Here is a 15,000-nt window from a genome sequence, read left to right as displayed (position 1 = left end):
TGATTCAAGAACTGCAATAACCAGTTATTGACTCGAGAACCTTAGCATAGGCCGTCGATGCATGTCTCCATTATGTTTAATACGTTATGTGTTAAAGCATTATAAACATTTACTAAGCAGCTAGTGCACCATTAAACCTTGGCAAGAGTTTACATCAAAGATTTATATAAACTTAGAAATTAAATGAGCTGTTCATGAAAATATTATTTTAGTATAATAATAAATGTTTAGTTTTACAGTTTTACAATCCATTCATTGTTTCCAAACTTTAAAATAATACAGTAATAATAAAGTAATTATGTGATCAACATGTTTCCAACATGTTTTATTTTGTTACACTTAGCCTACTGATGTTCAACTAAATAGGCTACTTAAGAAACTTACATTTCGTCCCTCAGAAAAGAATTGCAAGCATGTTCAGCTCATCAACGCATCAGTTCTCATTATGTCGAACGTGTCCGAAAGAAGCAGTTCTCGGTTCTGTACTGGTACCGCTAAACCTGTGCGTTCGGTACTACGCGCATGCGCAGTATCAGCTGCTCGTGCTCATCACTTCTCTCAGCACCAACATGTCTCAGTTCAGTGAACTGTCGGAGTTACTGGAGTAAAATATACTCCGGGATATTGGTTTATTTCGATTCGGAGGGACTGTCAGGCATGTCTGAAAGTGAGTAACTTTAGTAACTTGTGGATCAGCGCTGACGCAAGACGCGAACTGTTTAGAACGATTCAGTCCGTTCGACCGTTCACTAAAAAGAACCGGTTCAAAAGAACGATTCGTTCACGAACCGGCCATCACAGTGGTCAGTGCGCGTTACTGGGTATCAAAACACGCTGTAAAAAATAAATGTAATTTTAACGGTTTAAGACTTCTAGAATAGTACAAAAAAATACTAACGCTAAGTTCCCTTACTATGTGCGGGGAAAAACTGTAAAAGACGCAATTTTACAGTAAAATACGACTAAATGTTGGCTATAGCTTTTTGGAAGTGAACGTTATTTAAATGACGTTATTAGAGCGTTCGTTCAACGTTATCTGGTCTTCAATAATGATTTTAAAGGGTTAGCACAAAAAACATTTATAAGTAGCCTATCGTTCATGTAGCGTTTTTTTCCTGAAACATTTCAAGTTTTAGCCTACTTGGTCTAAAGTTTTTTTTTTATGTTACTACTTGAATATTCATAGAACATGTAACATTCAATGTAAAGTTCCCATAACCAAGAACAAACTGATCTTGAACATTCAAAGAACAGTCAGAAGTATTTTTTTTTATAACATAATGGGAAATGCTTGGAAAACGTTCTTATAAAGTATTTTGGTTTGCTGGGAATGGAGACATTCCCTAAATTCGCATTTGATTATTTTTCATTGCAATAATACATTGTTTTATGTCGTTAAATAAATGTTTATTGTATTATCTTAGTCTTCATGATGGTGTTTGTGTGTATGATACTGTGCACCTATACTATGTATATATTTACCTTAGCTTGTGGAAAAGCTACATTACCCATGATTCTCTCTGTCTCTCAGCGTTGTACCCATCAGCCTTCCGTGTGAAGCGAGGGACGCCAGCTCTGCTCAACCCCTCGTTTCAGAAATCTGTGGAAGATGCCAGCCTTCTCTACGAGGTACCGTGATATTTACCCATATGAAAGAAAACTCACAAATCTATCCGATTCAAGTTTATTTATAGCACATTTCACAGTACATATTGTTTCCTTTACAGGACCTGCTTGTTACAATTATTTCTCAATTAAGTTTCTTTATGGAGAGATTTAAGTCAATGTTAAACAGCATTCGCAACCCAGTGAAAGAGAATTCCAGCTAACAAAAATATATTTTGATAATGTTTGCATTAAGTTACTAAAACATTATTTCTGAATGTCCACTAAACGTTAGTTTAAAAAACAAAAGTCTTGGTTTTATGAACGTTAACCCTCTGGTGCTCTTTGCGCGTCGGTCAAAAATGACCTCAATTTATATTTATAGCCTAATATAAACCTGTATTTGAGTTTGATAATGTTTTTTATTTAATATTTAGCAATTTTACGGGGTTTTATAGTACTAAATTATATTTACGCTCTTTTTGTAATCCACTTATTCACTTTTTGAGCATAGACCTGAAAATTAAATTTCCAACTTAAACTGTCGTAAATCTTGAACGCTTTAAAGCACATACTTAAGTTTGATCTCTTTTCAAAGACGACACTTGGCATATTACTGCTGAAGTGAAGAAAAAAAACATTAATAAGGAGAACTTAAAAAAAGTTACAGAATTTTACGTTCATTGTTATGAAAAATGCACAAAAAACTTAAAATGTTTTATTTGAAATACTGTATACATTTTCAAAAACACATTTTACTCTAAAACTGCAAGAAAATCAAAGCCGAAAATCTAAACAAGCTCCAAACTTGAGGTTGATAACTCAAAAAATGAGCTTTCAGTGAGATTGTGTATATAAATGCAGAGAAATTCTTCTCTTCCAATGCGCTCATTTTTGACCGCGAGGAGCACAAGTGTAACTATTGGACTATTTCAGGACTATTTAACCTGTTTGACTCATGATGTCCATGATGTTTTTTGGTGTTCACACAGCAAGTGCCAAAACCTTTACAGAGTTTTGCACCATTCTGATGAAGAACAAAAAATCAAATTATAAGAATGTTACTTTTGAATGTTCTCTGAACGTAAAAAAAACGTTAGACGAACATTAGATTAATGAGATTTTCAAATGAACCACATCTCACATGCGTCGTCTAGACTAGAGATCTCAGTGTCTCCAGCTATTTTCCGATACCAATAGGAATAGACTTTTATCCACTGTAGTGGACATTACTATATTTTAGTGAATTTCTCTGACATCATACATGTCACATGTCACACCTGGGTGTCCTGTAAAGAGCACATTCAGGGCTTTTCAGAGATTTGGATGTTTCACCATGAAAACAACTTGTCCTTTGTCTTTTAAAATGTCTGACATTAATTTAGTGATCAAATGTAGCACTCTTATGGAAATATAATAATATATTGTAATTATAATTTAAACCGGACTAGGCTACTTTTCACATTGTATTCCATAATAAAGCAACATCTCAGGAAAATGTTGTGGGGTTTCAATTTTCAAATAAAAAAATAACTTTCTGTTACAGAACAGGACATTGATTTCATACATGTCAACTGTATCAGGACTTAAATCATGTAAATTAATAAATTATACATCAATATTCCTGTGAAATATTAGATATTATTATTAAAATGTTACTAATTATTACTCCAATTATGTAAAATGGTGTATCAATTCATTTCGTTATGTCTTCCATAACGTAGTTGAGAATCATCTTTATACAAATTTTGCTTAAAAAAAAAAACTCAAAATGTTTGGTGATTGAGGGAAAAATTCCCATTGTTTTTGCCTATAAATATAATTTACTAAAGAGTACATAGAGCATAAGAAGAAAAAAATGGTAAAAAAAGATTTTTTATTCATATGTTATGCTGTCTAAACAATGTGATGAGATGAAAATAATAAAAATTCTGGGTTTCAGGAGGATATGTGTAATCAAAAGGTTTTAATATGAGCTCATCTTTTTCAAAATAGCTCTGCGTTTATTCATTCAAGGCTGTTTTATTTCTAACGAGAAGTTTTTATGAGAGTGTAGCCTAAAGTTTGCTGAGCAATGAACCCGTCGTCCGTGTTGTTTATCCGCAGTGTTTAACGTGATTGGCTGAATGAAGGAAGCGATCAATAGCTCAGCTCTTATTATCTCTCTTCATACGCTTGAGTTTGTTCAGTTATTGAGTTGTGCTGAGCTCTGCAATCTCTCCTGCTGTCAGATCCACGCACTCACAGATCAACAACATCTCCATTTAGATTCAATCCCAAAAGCTAAAAGAATCTTAATATTCCAGCGGTGTGTGTGCATGACTCCAGCTGATATCTAACGACTGATGATCGGCCTCATCACACGCTAAAGACTGATCCAACAAGACATCAGATCGCAGATATCCATCATCCATAACAGCCGTTTTATTGAGTCACTGAATCAATGCCAATGCGAATCAGGAGTTATTTCGTGTTCATTTGCTTCTTTTAAATTGGCGTCTGAAAGACTGTGATATTGTCAGTTTGACAGCACTGCCACTATCAGGTAACTGGATTTCATTATTGACCAGTCCTTCCAGAAAAATGTGGAGTTTTTTTGAATAACCATGTTTGTTAAAAAAACTGTAGGTTAAGAGAACATTCAAAAGTAAAGTTTTTTATAACTTAAAGGGAACGTAAACAGAACATTCTTAGACTGTATCTTTGTTATTTTCTGTGATACTGTTTATTTCTTCAGATGTTTTATCTGTGTTGTTTTACAGGTGTTGTTGTCGGGCGCGTACATGGACGCATCACGCGGGACGCTCCACGTATCCGATCCGGAACTGGCGTCCATGAGAAAGCTTAAGGTCCTGGAGGTCCTGTGTGAAGACGTGCTTCCCAGAAGCCTCTCTGAGATCCGGCGTCTCAGTGCTCAGCTGTCAGTGCGCCGTGGATCGCTGCGGATGGAGGACTTTGAGCGCACGGTCCTCACGATGGTGTTTACTGCACAACAACTACAACACACCGACGCCGGCCACCAGAGGGAGCTGTGGGCAAACGCACTCCTACAACTATATCAAGCCATTAAAGAAGACCTGCGACCACAAACGACTGGCAATTAATGAGAGGAGCATCCGGTCTCTCGAATCCAACACGGAAGTGACTTAAACTGCAATTCATCGACTGGCCACTAGAGACCGGCTGCAAAAGAGAGTCAATCCCATAGACCTCCATGTTAAAAAGCCCAACTTTACAGCAGAAAAAAAACGTGTTTACTGTCTGGTACAAAAGGTGTTTTTGGTCTATATAGCTAATTTTGCCCTTCATGACAACTGTGAGGGGGGTGAATTTTTTTATAACTCATCCGTTTAAGTAATATTAAGCCTTAAAGTTCTGTATAATTAAGGGCGTGGCCACTTGAGTGACAGGTGGATTTCCGCTGATGTCACTACTAGCCTTTGTCTGCTGAAATAATTTTTTTTTTTAAAATAGCGTCACCTCAGCTAATCCGCCTCGCTGCCCATTTTCGTTTCGTTTCTTAAAAAACGAACTTTCAGGCTTAAAAAATGGTGACGTCACGGACACTACATCCATATTTTTTTTTACAGTCTATGGTCTCATATCACTAATCCACTGCACTGCTTCTTAACCGATGACCACAGATGTGTTATTGTTAGAGATCGCAGATATCAGAGGAAAACAATGCGAAATGCAAATAATAAAATGCATGTAGTAGATCTACTCAAATGAGACGACAATTTCAATGCATTTTATATTTATTTTACATAATATTTGCTAATAAAGCTAAATATAATATTTGAACTTGCAAAATAAGCAGAATTATAATTCTGCTTATTTTGCAAGTTCAAGTTATTAGAAAATATTATGTAAAATAAATATAAATTGCATTGCATAGTGTTGGCCCAAATCCGGCCCACATCTGGAATCCATACATACCAGATGTGGGCCGGATCTGGGCCGACGACATTATGTTGCTTTCTGGGGTATTTTTCACAAATTAGTTGGATTTGTTTGGTTTTGACCCGGTGTTAAATCTGGTTCCTTAAGGAAACGCGGTTGAGAAGCATTGACTGTCGGGCGTCTGTAATTACAGTCTGGTCTGATTAATATGAAATGCATCTTAAAGACTGTGTTTGCATAAGTTCACCTTCATATTCTCTGCATGTATGTTTTGTGGGTCCGGCTCACAGTCTGCAGGATAAGCTCTGGTGTCCTTGTGAGGCTTGTTGTTTTCCCTGAGATAATGAATATCCTAATATAATCATTATCACGTCCTTGACTGTGTTTCCCTGTCATCTTCACCTGAAGTTTTCCCGGCGGCACATCAAAACCTGCTGAGATGTGTGACTCCACGATGAAGTGAGAATGTGACTGATATTAAAGTTCAAACTTCACAGCTCTTACATATGACTGGGGTTTTCATTTCACTGGTGTTTTATTGTGTTATTGAACACCTCAGGCAGTATTTCAGCATCTGCCATCTGAGAAACAGCATTAAGACTGAATGAGATGATGATGATGATGAACAAATGATCAAAACACAGTGGATCCAGACTCACAAAAACTTTGTGTGTGTGTGTTAGTGTGGGTGTGTGAGAGAGAGAGAGAGTGTGTGTGTGTGTGTGTCTGAGAAGAATGTGTGTGCGAGTGTCTGTTTTGCGCCAATAGTGTCATCTACAGGCCACAGATATATTTAAAGTAACAAATAAGTTTTGTAGCAGTAAAATAGTTACATATACATGTGTGAGTGTGTGTGTTTTAAGACTTTTTTTGTAAGCCTAATATCACTGTTAAAAATGTTTCCGTTTTCATATGAGATGTTTCTCAGATTTATGACACTTAATGTTTTAAAAATAATACTTATAAAAGTTTTTGAATAATTATTATACACAAGAGCATGTTTTTTCAAACAATTTATGTTGTTTTGTACAGTTTTTCTACTATATAAATGAATATACACACATCGCTCCGGTGATTAATGACGGATGGATGGACGGACATACAGAGATAGATAGATAGATAGATAGATAGATAGATAGATAGATAGATAGATAGATAGATAGATAGATAGATAGACGGATAGATCGATAGACATTATACAGATTGGTAGATAGACAGATAATTAGATAGATGGATAGGTTTAACGAAAACAGATATGGCAAAATAAAAACGGACACCGTTTGAATGGGCTACAGAGCCACTATGAAATGAACTTGACATTCATTGGACATTAATTTCATGAGTTTAAATTAAACACTGTTATTTATCTGGTTTAGTAATTTTTTATCTGTTTTATTTGGTCACTTTTATTTTTCTTTGGAGTGAATAATTTTGTTTTTGTGATCAGGCACGTTTTTGGGCGCCACATACAGGGGTCCTATTATTGAAATCTATCAGGCGGCGTCATTTACAGACTTAACTTATGGATATTAACACAAGCGCATGAGGTAAGACTGACATTTCATTCTAAATACTACCGTGTTTACGTCAGCGACAGAAAATATGTTCGTTCCTGTAATTTCCGTTTGTTTTGCAGCTTAAACGTGTTATATTTGACAAACGAGCGGCCTCATGACAGCTAACGGCTAATGCTAATTCATAAACACGCAGTCACACATTAAATCGCTTCATTAAAATGATTCAATTTCTGTTATAAACGAACTGCATATCAAAAATGATGACAGTGGCAGACATTATTTATCTGGGTTATTTAGTCTGATTTTTTATATCACAGCTGTTGTTGTCTATATACTTGTTTGTTTAGTAGTTTTGTTGTTATTGAGAGACTTTATCAGGTCATAAGGACACAGTCAGCGGTTGAACTTCTGATGATTGTGTTAATTAGTTATTTGAGTATGTCAGAGAGTGTTTGTGTGTGCTTCCGGTTGTTTGGGCCGACAGTATCGGTTCTGCTGAACACGAACCCGCACGTATATCTGAACAACTATAATCTTTATTCCTGCATTTAGATCTGAGATGTTCAGTTCTGCTTCTGGAAATCCGCCTCCCTGCAGAGTTTATTATTAATTAATCAAACACACCTGTACCAGCTGATCACCTGATCATGATTGTCAGGTGTGTCTGAGGAGGCGTGGCTCTAAACCTGACCTGCGTCAGTGTTTCTGTTTTATAAGCAGATTTTCTGTGTATGAAATACCAGGATAACTAATGCATTGGACAACATGTGCATTTTTCAACCAAAACAGACTGGGACAACATTTCCCATGATGCAGTAGTAACCGTTACAGATTATTCAGATTGTGCAAAATTTTATTACAAGTGCAAAATCATAAAAAAAGTCATTACAGTATATTTTTCAGTGAAAAATTGCTTGAGTGCAATTAAAAAAAGATTATCAGATTATCCAGATTGTGCCTTATATAATATTTTTCTATGCAAAATTTGTTAAAAAGTGAATAAAAACGTTATGCAATATATTTTTTTTATTAAATGTGCAAAATATTTTACTTTTTTTTTATTACTAGTGCAAAATTTCATTACAAGTGCAAAATCATATAAAAAGTAAAATATAAAATTAATATACAGTATATTTTTCAGCGCAAAATTGCTTAGGAGTGCAATTAAAACAACTTAAATACACATTTTTATCATATGCTAAATTTGATCAAGTGTGCAAATGCAAAATATTATTAAAAACAGTATGCCAAATGCAAAATTTTATTATGTGCAAAATATATATTTTTTAAAACTGTGCCATATACAGTATATATTTTAATGCAAACTTTGTTTAAAAGTGCAAATATTTTTTTGCATCAGTATGCAATATACAGTGCAGTATTCTAGTGCTCCATTCCAAACACAGCTCTTGACTTTTTACTTGTGCAATTATTATCAGATATTGTTTAATGTGAAGTATTGTTATGTTTTGGAGTTGCAGCATGCCTGCCGAACGTAAGAAGTCCGTCAACATGGAGGAGAGAGAGACCGGCTCCTCCAGCAACAAGGACAGAGACGCCACCGCGTCCCGTGAGAAGAGCAAAGACGACAGCAAGATGAGCGGAAAGAAGGACGGAGGCAAGACCGCGGAAGACAAGAAGAGACGGGCTGAGGAGGAGAAGAGAAAGAAGGAGGAGAAGGAGCGGAAGAAGAAAGAGGAGGAGAAGCAGAGAGCAGAGGAGGAGCAGAGGAAGAAAGAGGAGGAGGAGAAGAGACAGCAGGAGGAAGAGGAGAAGAAGCTGCTGGAGGAAGAAGCCAAACGACAGAAAGAGGAAGAGGCTGCGCAGCTGAAGTAAGAGCCACTCCAAATGCATGCATCTCTGTCAGATTCTTACATTTAATTAAAGGGTCACTCCACCTCTGGAAAGATGAATGTGTATTTAAAATTGGTAATATATGTAGAAGAAATGTCAAATTATTTTTGAATTTGGAGCTTTCTAGACTGAGAAAAGACAGAAAATGTATTTTTGGCTTATGTGGATGAAAAACAACAACTCCCAGAATGCACTTGCTTCGCTGCCCTAGGAGGCCACGCCTACCGGTAACAGAGCGCAGTAGTTAGACAACAAGTCTTGGCTACTAGTGAGTCTTCGTGAGTCTGCCCGAAAATGTGTTTCGAGATCGCACAAAATGTCCGGGATTCGGCTTTTGCGTTCTACAGTCGCCATTCATCACGTTTACTGTGGCGAGCAGGACGAGTGAAGGCCGTGTGGAGAACGACGCGAGGCCGGTGGCGTGATTACTGATGAGCGACACCTGTGAGACGCACCGGTCTCGTATCTCTCACGGAGGAGCGGGAATTAGAAATGTTAAAACGCACATCAACCGATCACTTGTTTAGCGTTCATGTAAACACTACATTCAGATTCACCAATCAGAATGAATTCAGTTAGATTGAAACAAAAGCTGTGCATGTAAACAATGAATGGCGACCACAGAAAGCAAAAGCTGAATCCCGGACATTGACGGCCGGACATGTGTGGGAAAAAGAGGACGGTAACCCCTAAAGTTACTATTCGGCTTTCTCCACAGAACAAGAGCCTGCTAGCTTACCTTCCAAAAAAGATGGCTGACACTATGTGTAATCCCAATCCTCCATAATGCATCCGTCTGCGTATTCAGTACCTTCGTCCATATTTTCAAAAAGTTTCTGCCGGTGAAATCAAACGCACTGGCACTGATCTGTGATTGGTCTGTTAGCGCATTAGGTCCAGCCCGCTATGGGCGAGTTTGAAAGGGTGAGATCTAGTGCTTGTAGTCTTTACAGAAATCCCCCCGTCTTACACTTCCTCCTACAATGACGTAAAATGAAGATTTTTGCGTCATTGTAGGAGGAAGTGAAAAAGGTAAGTAGAGGATTTCTCTCGTCTCAGGGGAAAATGAGAGAGTGTTGCACGACCATTCAATAGTATAACAGTGTTTCTAACAATGGAAAGCTTAATGCAAATGGGCGGAGTGACCCTTTAAACACACTTTTATACATAAACAAACGAATAAATTCAGATTACATATGTGTTTTGCATTTTTAAAATGCTCAGTTTGTCCACCAGATGGCATCCATCTAATTTCAAAAATTGCTTTTATGAGGTCTAGGCTTGACTCTAAAATGAAATACAGCTTTAAAAAAAAAATATATATATTTTTTTATTTTCTATTATATTCAATGGGGGGAAAATGGGTCATATTTATTGCATAAATATTAATTATAAATCTTAAATTATCTCAAAACACCAAAAAAGAAAAGAAAAAATATTATAAAAAACAAGTAAAAAAAACAAAATATGATTTTCTTTTAATAAATATGAATCAAACCCTTCCGGACCATTTGGTCCCGAAGACCCTGAGTGTGACCCTGAAATGAAGGACCCCAGACACTCAAGTGATATTGCTGAAATGTATCTTATAGAAATATAAGACAGAAACTCATAGAGGGGCATTTTTGCACCGGATATTGAATGACATCATGCAGTGAAAGCATGCGCTCTAAAAGTGTCTTATATCAGCTTCCAACATCGTTAAACATCACACTGATGATAAAATATGATACTTTGTAATTACTAGGGGTGTAACGATACCTCACGATACGATATATTGTGATACTCCAAGATGCAAAAGTGGCCTATATACATTATTTTAAATATATCGAGTGAGTAGAAGCATATTCGTCTAAAATAATTCTGTATTTTCAGCCTCAGAATCATGAATATTGTTATTCTGGTGTCTCTGTTGTTCATTGGGTTTTCAGTCAAAGTCGAAGCCTGTTCATTTACACACACAATGTAAAACCAAATTTAGCATTTTAATCAACAGTACATTTTTTGCTAAACTTTTATCATATTCATATTTGGTTTTACATTATGGGTGTAAATTAATAGGCTTGGATTTGGTGCTGAAAACCCAATGAACAATAGAGACACCAGAATAAAAACATTGATGATTCTGAAGCTTAAAATACAGAATTATTTTAGACGAATATGCTTTCACTCTGTCACTACCCTAGATATATTTAAAATAATATAGGCCACTTTTTACTGGTAACATCAGACATTTGGCATTATCAAGACCCACAAATATTCCCCCACTGCATTATTATACATTATATTCAACATTATATATAGTAGTTTAATGGAGTACTGACACTAAACTTTAATTTTTTAATTTTGGTTAAACTATCAACAATAAATATCACTCTTGGGCATCTTTACAATAGTCTACAGGAGGAATTTGCATATGTATATATTTATTGCTAAGGCACTTTTAGGTACCGGTAAATTGACCGAATTTTTGTATTACGATATATCGTATTGTATTACGATATAAATATTCCTCATTTAAATAATTCATACGCAGAATAAAGGGGCGGGGCCTGGTTGAGTTAGCTAGTAGTGTGTTGAAACTGGTGCTCGACCAATCACAACACTCTCCTCCAGCCCTAGTGTTTACAGTTTGTTTTGTGTTTGATCAGGGAGAAGGAGGAGGCTGATCAGCTCCAGCAAGAGGCGTGGGAGCGTCATCATGGCAGAAAGGAGCTGCGAGTGAAAAACCAGCACGTGCAGGAGACTCGACCCGAGGAGGCTTTCTTCAGCCGCCTGGACTCCAGCCTGAAGAAGAACACGGCCTTCGTCAAGAAGCTGCGCACGCTCACGGAGCAGCAGCGCGCCTCGCTGTCGCAAGACTTCGACTCGCTCAACCTCAGCAAGTACATCGGCGAGGCCGTGAGCTCCATGGTGGAGGCCAAGCTGAAGATCTCAGACGTGGGTTGTGCGGTTCACCTCTGCTCTCTGTTCCACCAGCGATACGCTGAATTCGCTCCGCTGCTTCTGGGTGCCTGGAAGAGACACTTCGAGGCTAGAAAGGAGGAAAAGGCGCCTAACGTGAGCAAGTTGCGCACCGACCTGCGCTTCATCGCTGAGCTCACCATCGTGGGCCTGTTCACTGATAAAGAAGGGCTTTCGCTCATTTACGAGCAGCTGAAGAACATCATCAGCACCGATCGGGAGACGCACACACACGTGTCTGTCATCATCAGCTTCTGCAAGCACTGCGGAGACGATATCGCCGGGCTGATGCCGAGGAAAGTCAAGAACGCCATCGAGAAGTTCGGATTGTCATTCCCTCCGAGTCAGATCATTAATGCGGAGAAACAGCAGCCGTTCCAGAATCTGCTGAGAGAATATTTCACATCTCTCACCAAACACCTGAAGAAAGACCACCGGGAACTGCAGAACATCGAGAGACAGAACAGGTCGGTTTGTGTATCGACCCCTTTCACATTTCTGGGGTTTCTCAGAAGCCGAAGTCGTCATAGTTCGGGTGAGGGTCTGTATTAATGGAGGGAAACTACAGCAAATTTTTTTTTTTGAGAGACAGAACAGGTCGGTTTGTATTAGGGCTGAACGATTTTGGAAAATAAACTAAATGCGAATTTTTTTTTACCATTATTGCGAATCTGCTATTTATTGATTCTTATTTATTAACTCCAGGCAATTGGATAATGAAACAGTGATTAAAATTAAGATACACTTTATACAAAACGAAATTTAATTTAAAGAAAGGCTTAATAAAGTGGTCAAAATCATGTCTGACCCATCTTATGATCCTTTCTTACTCATGTTATTTTAGTTTGTATTATAGTTTTATTTATATATTTTTTATTATATATGTTTTTGTATTTCTAGTTTTCTTCTTAATTTTCAGTTTAGTTATGTTTTTTTTGTTGAATATTGCTATTTGTTTAATTTTTTTAATTTCAGTTTTATTTTCAGTTGTCGTCAGTTTTAATTTATTTATTTCCAGTTAATAATTTTAGTGCTAAAACTTGGTCAAATTTCGGCAACATTTAAAAATTTTCGTTTAAAGTTCCTCAATTAACATTTATATTTAATTTCAGCTTTATTCCAATTAACAAAAATGTTTAAATAGCTTTAGTTTTACTAAAAAATAATGAGTAAAGTCTTAATGAGCGAATCATTAACTCAATTCATAAATTAAGTCACTACTGTCTTTATGAAAGGGTCATTAAATCATTCACTCAAACGATTCGTTCACTATGTTGCTCAATGCTTTTGCTCCGGCTTTGTTTGGAAGTATTTTATTTCTGTTCTAACTGCATTTTAATAAGCTACATCCCGTATGCACGTTTTTTTATGTTTTTTTTTTTGTTTTTTTTTGCTATGGACGTCTCTCACAGCTCATGTTTTGTGTCTGTATAGGCGTATCCTGCACTCTAAAGGAGAGCTCAGCGAGGACAGACACAAGCAGTACGAGGAGTTCGCCACCTCGTATCAGAAGCTGCTGGCAAACACTCAAACTCTGGCCGACCTGCTGGACGAGAACATGCCTGAACTTCCTCTGGATAAAACCGTCCAGGAAGGTACGAGCGCCACACGACTTCTCCTGAGGATCTGTGCTGAGATTTTGTCTTGGCATGCATGTGATTTGTTGTTTTGTGTGCAGAACACGGTCCGGGAATCGATATCTTTACACCGGGAAAACCAGGAGAGTACGATCTGGAAGGAGGCATCTGGGAGGACGAGGACGCTCGTAACTTCTACGAGAACATGGTGGATCTGAAGGCGTTTGTTCCTGCCATTCTCTTCAAGGACAATGAGAAGAGCAGCCAGAACAGCAAAGGTACTGAATGGTTTAGAAAAGTCCTGCATGGACGAGATGGAATACTTGCCTGTACGCAGTATGTACTTATTGATTAAAAGGGGGTTCCTATTATTTATCCCCCCGATTTTTGACTTTCTTTAGTGTGTAATGTTGCTGTTTGAGCATGAAAACGTCCCTCCAGCGGGAGTTATTCTCTATATCAGTGTCAGTGTTTCTGAACTTCCTGAAACGAGTTTCTTCCGGGAACGAACACGTCACAATATTCCTCATTTAAATAATGAATATGCAGAATAAAGGGGCGGGGCCTGGTTGAGTTGGTTAGTAGTGTGTTAAACTGGTGTGTTAAAATCACAACACACTGATCCAGCCGACCAATCAGAGCACAGTGTGCTTTTCAGAAGGAGGGGCTTCATAGAGACAGGAAGTAAAGAGAGCGTTACTGACAGACTGGGAAGAGAGGAGCCGCAACAATGGAGAATATGAGGAAAATAAACAACATTCAAGCAGGAAAACCTGTTCTAGTCGAGCCCAAAAACAACATCAAGACTTTGTAAAAGGTTCCTCTTTAAAGTAGCATGTGAAACAGTATGTGCGTAGTATGTGTAACAGTATGTAATAGTTTATGTGTGTGTGTGTGTGTGTGTGTGTGTGTGCAGAGGTACGAGAGGGAAACAGCACAGAGGAGTTGGAGATGGAGTTGGAAGTGCTGGACATCACTGATGACCCGATAGATCTGGATGTAGCCGACGAGACCGAAAGTGAAGAACTGGCCAAAAAGATACTGGATGAGCAAGGTATACACACACACACACACACACACACACACACTCTAAAGGGACATGGTGATAGAAAAAATGAAAAATAATTGTAATAATTAAAAAAAAAAATGCAAAAGTTTTGCGTTCTCCTAAGGATTTTCGGAACTCAAAATTTCTTGTGGAAACGCAAACATTTTGAAAAAGGAGGCAAAAGCGTTGACTTATAACTTTAGCTGGATAATAACTTTATTCTAGAGCTGTTGTAAAGCCAAAACAATCTGTTACTTTAATTTCCTTTTATCACTGTAAAGCTGCTTTGAAACAGTCTGTGTTGTTAAAAGCGCTGTATAAATGAAGGTGACATGACTTGTTGTTATTCCTCCTATCTCATATTTTTTCCCACCATCATGTCCCTTTAGGGGCTCCGTACACAATACACTTGGTTTCTTAATAAAACACACTAAATAATGCACCTCCAAAACCTCCAGAGGGCAGTAAAGGGAAAGTTTCAGGATCAGCCCAACTTTATCTGTATTTTTCATTTTTTGTCTATTTTGCAGTA

At 37.4% G+C, this 15,000-nt stretch overlaps 2 protein-coding genes across 4 annotated transcripts in view; both read left to right on the top strand.

Annotated features, from left to right (window-relative positions):
* fam180a (family with sequence similarity 180 member A) overlaps nucleotides 1-6,011 on the top strand; it is a 12,717-nt gene extending 6,706 nt beyond the window's left edge. The window contains exons 2-4 of one of the 2 annotated variants that reach the window (XR_013204711.1): nucleotides 1,532-1,629; nucleotides 4,368-5,502; nucleotides 5,548-6,011. Coding sequence is in view for 1 of the 2 variants with exons in the window: in XM_077232057.1 (XP_077088172.1) it covers nucleotides 1,532-1,629; nucleotides 4,368-4,709 (440 nt within the window). In the remaining variant the exon portion in view is untranslated. Of the gene's footprint in view, nucleotides 1-1,531; nucleotides 1,630-4,367 lie in introns of both variants that reach the window. The other variant, XM_077232057.1, reaches the window with a different exon arrangement.
* A 958-nt stretch (nucleotides 6,012-6,969) lies between these two features.
* The window catches only part of upf2 (UPF2 regulator of nonsense mediated mRNA decay), a 37,720-nt gene continuing 29,689 nt past the window's right edge, over nucleotides 6,970-15,000 (top strand). Inside the window, exons 1-6 of one of the 2 annotated variants that reach the window (XM_077232043.1) lie at nucleotides 6,970-7,055; nucleotides 8,507-8,857; nucleotides 11,531-12,310; nucleotides 13,278-13,438; nucleotides 13,522-13,698; nucleotides 14,337-14,474. In XM_077232043.1, the coding sequence (XP_077088158.1) occupies nucleotides 7,051-7,055; nucleotides 8,507-8,857; nucleotides 11,531-12,310; nucleotides 13,278-13,438; nucleotides 13,522-13,698; nucleotides 14,337-14,474 (1,612 nt within the window). In that variant the 5' untranslated portion in view covers nucleotides 6,970-7,050. Of the gene's footprint in view, nucleotides 7,056-8,500; nucleotides 8,858-11,530; nucleotides 12,311-13,277; nucleotides 13,439-13,521; nucleotides 13,699-14,336; nucleotides 14,475-15,000 lie in introns of both variants that reach the window. The other variant, XM_077232042.1, reaches the window with a different exon arrangement.

Source organism: Siphateles boraxobius, unplaced genomic scaffold (assembly GCF_051911475.1).
Source record: "Siphateles boraxobius isolate OS27281-9 unplaced genomic scaffold, OSU_SipBor_1 162, whole genome shotgun sequence".
NCBI classification, from domain to species: domain Eukaryota; kingdom Metazoa; phylum Chordata; class Actinopteri; order Cypriniformes; family Leuciscidae; genus Siphateles; species Siphateles boraxobius.
This window is presented reverse-complemented; position numbering and strand designations above follow the sequence as displayed.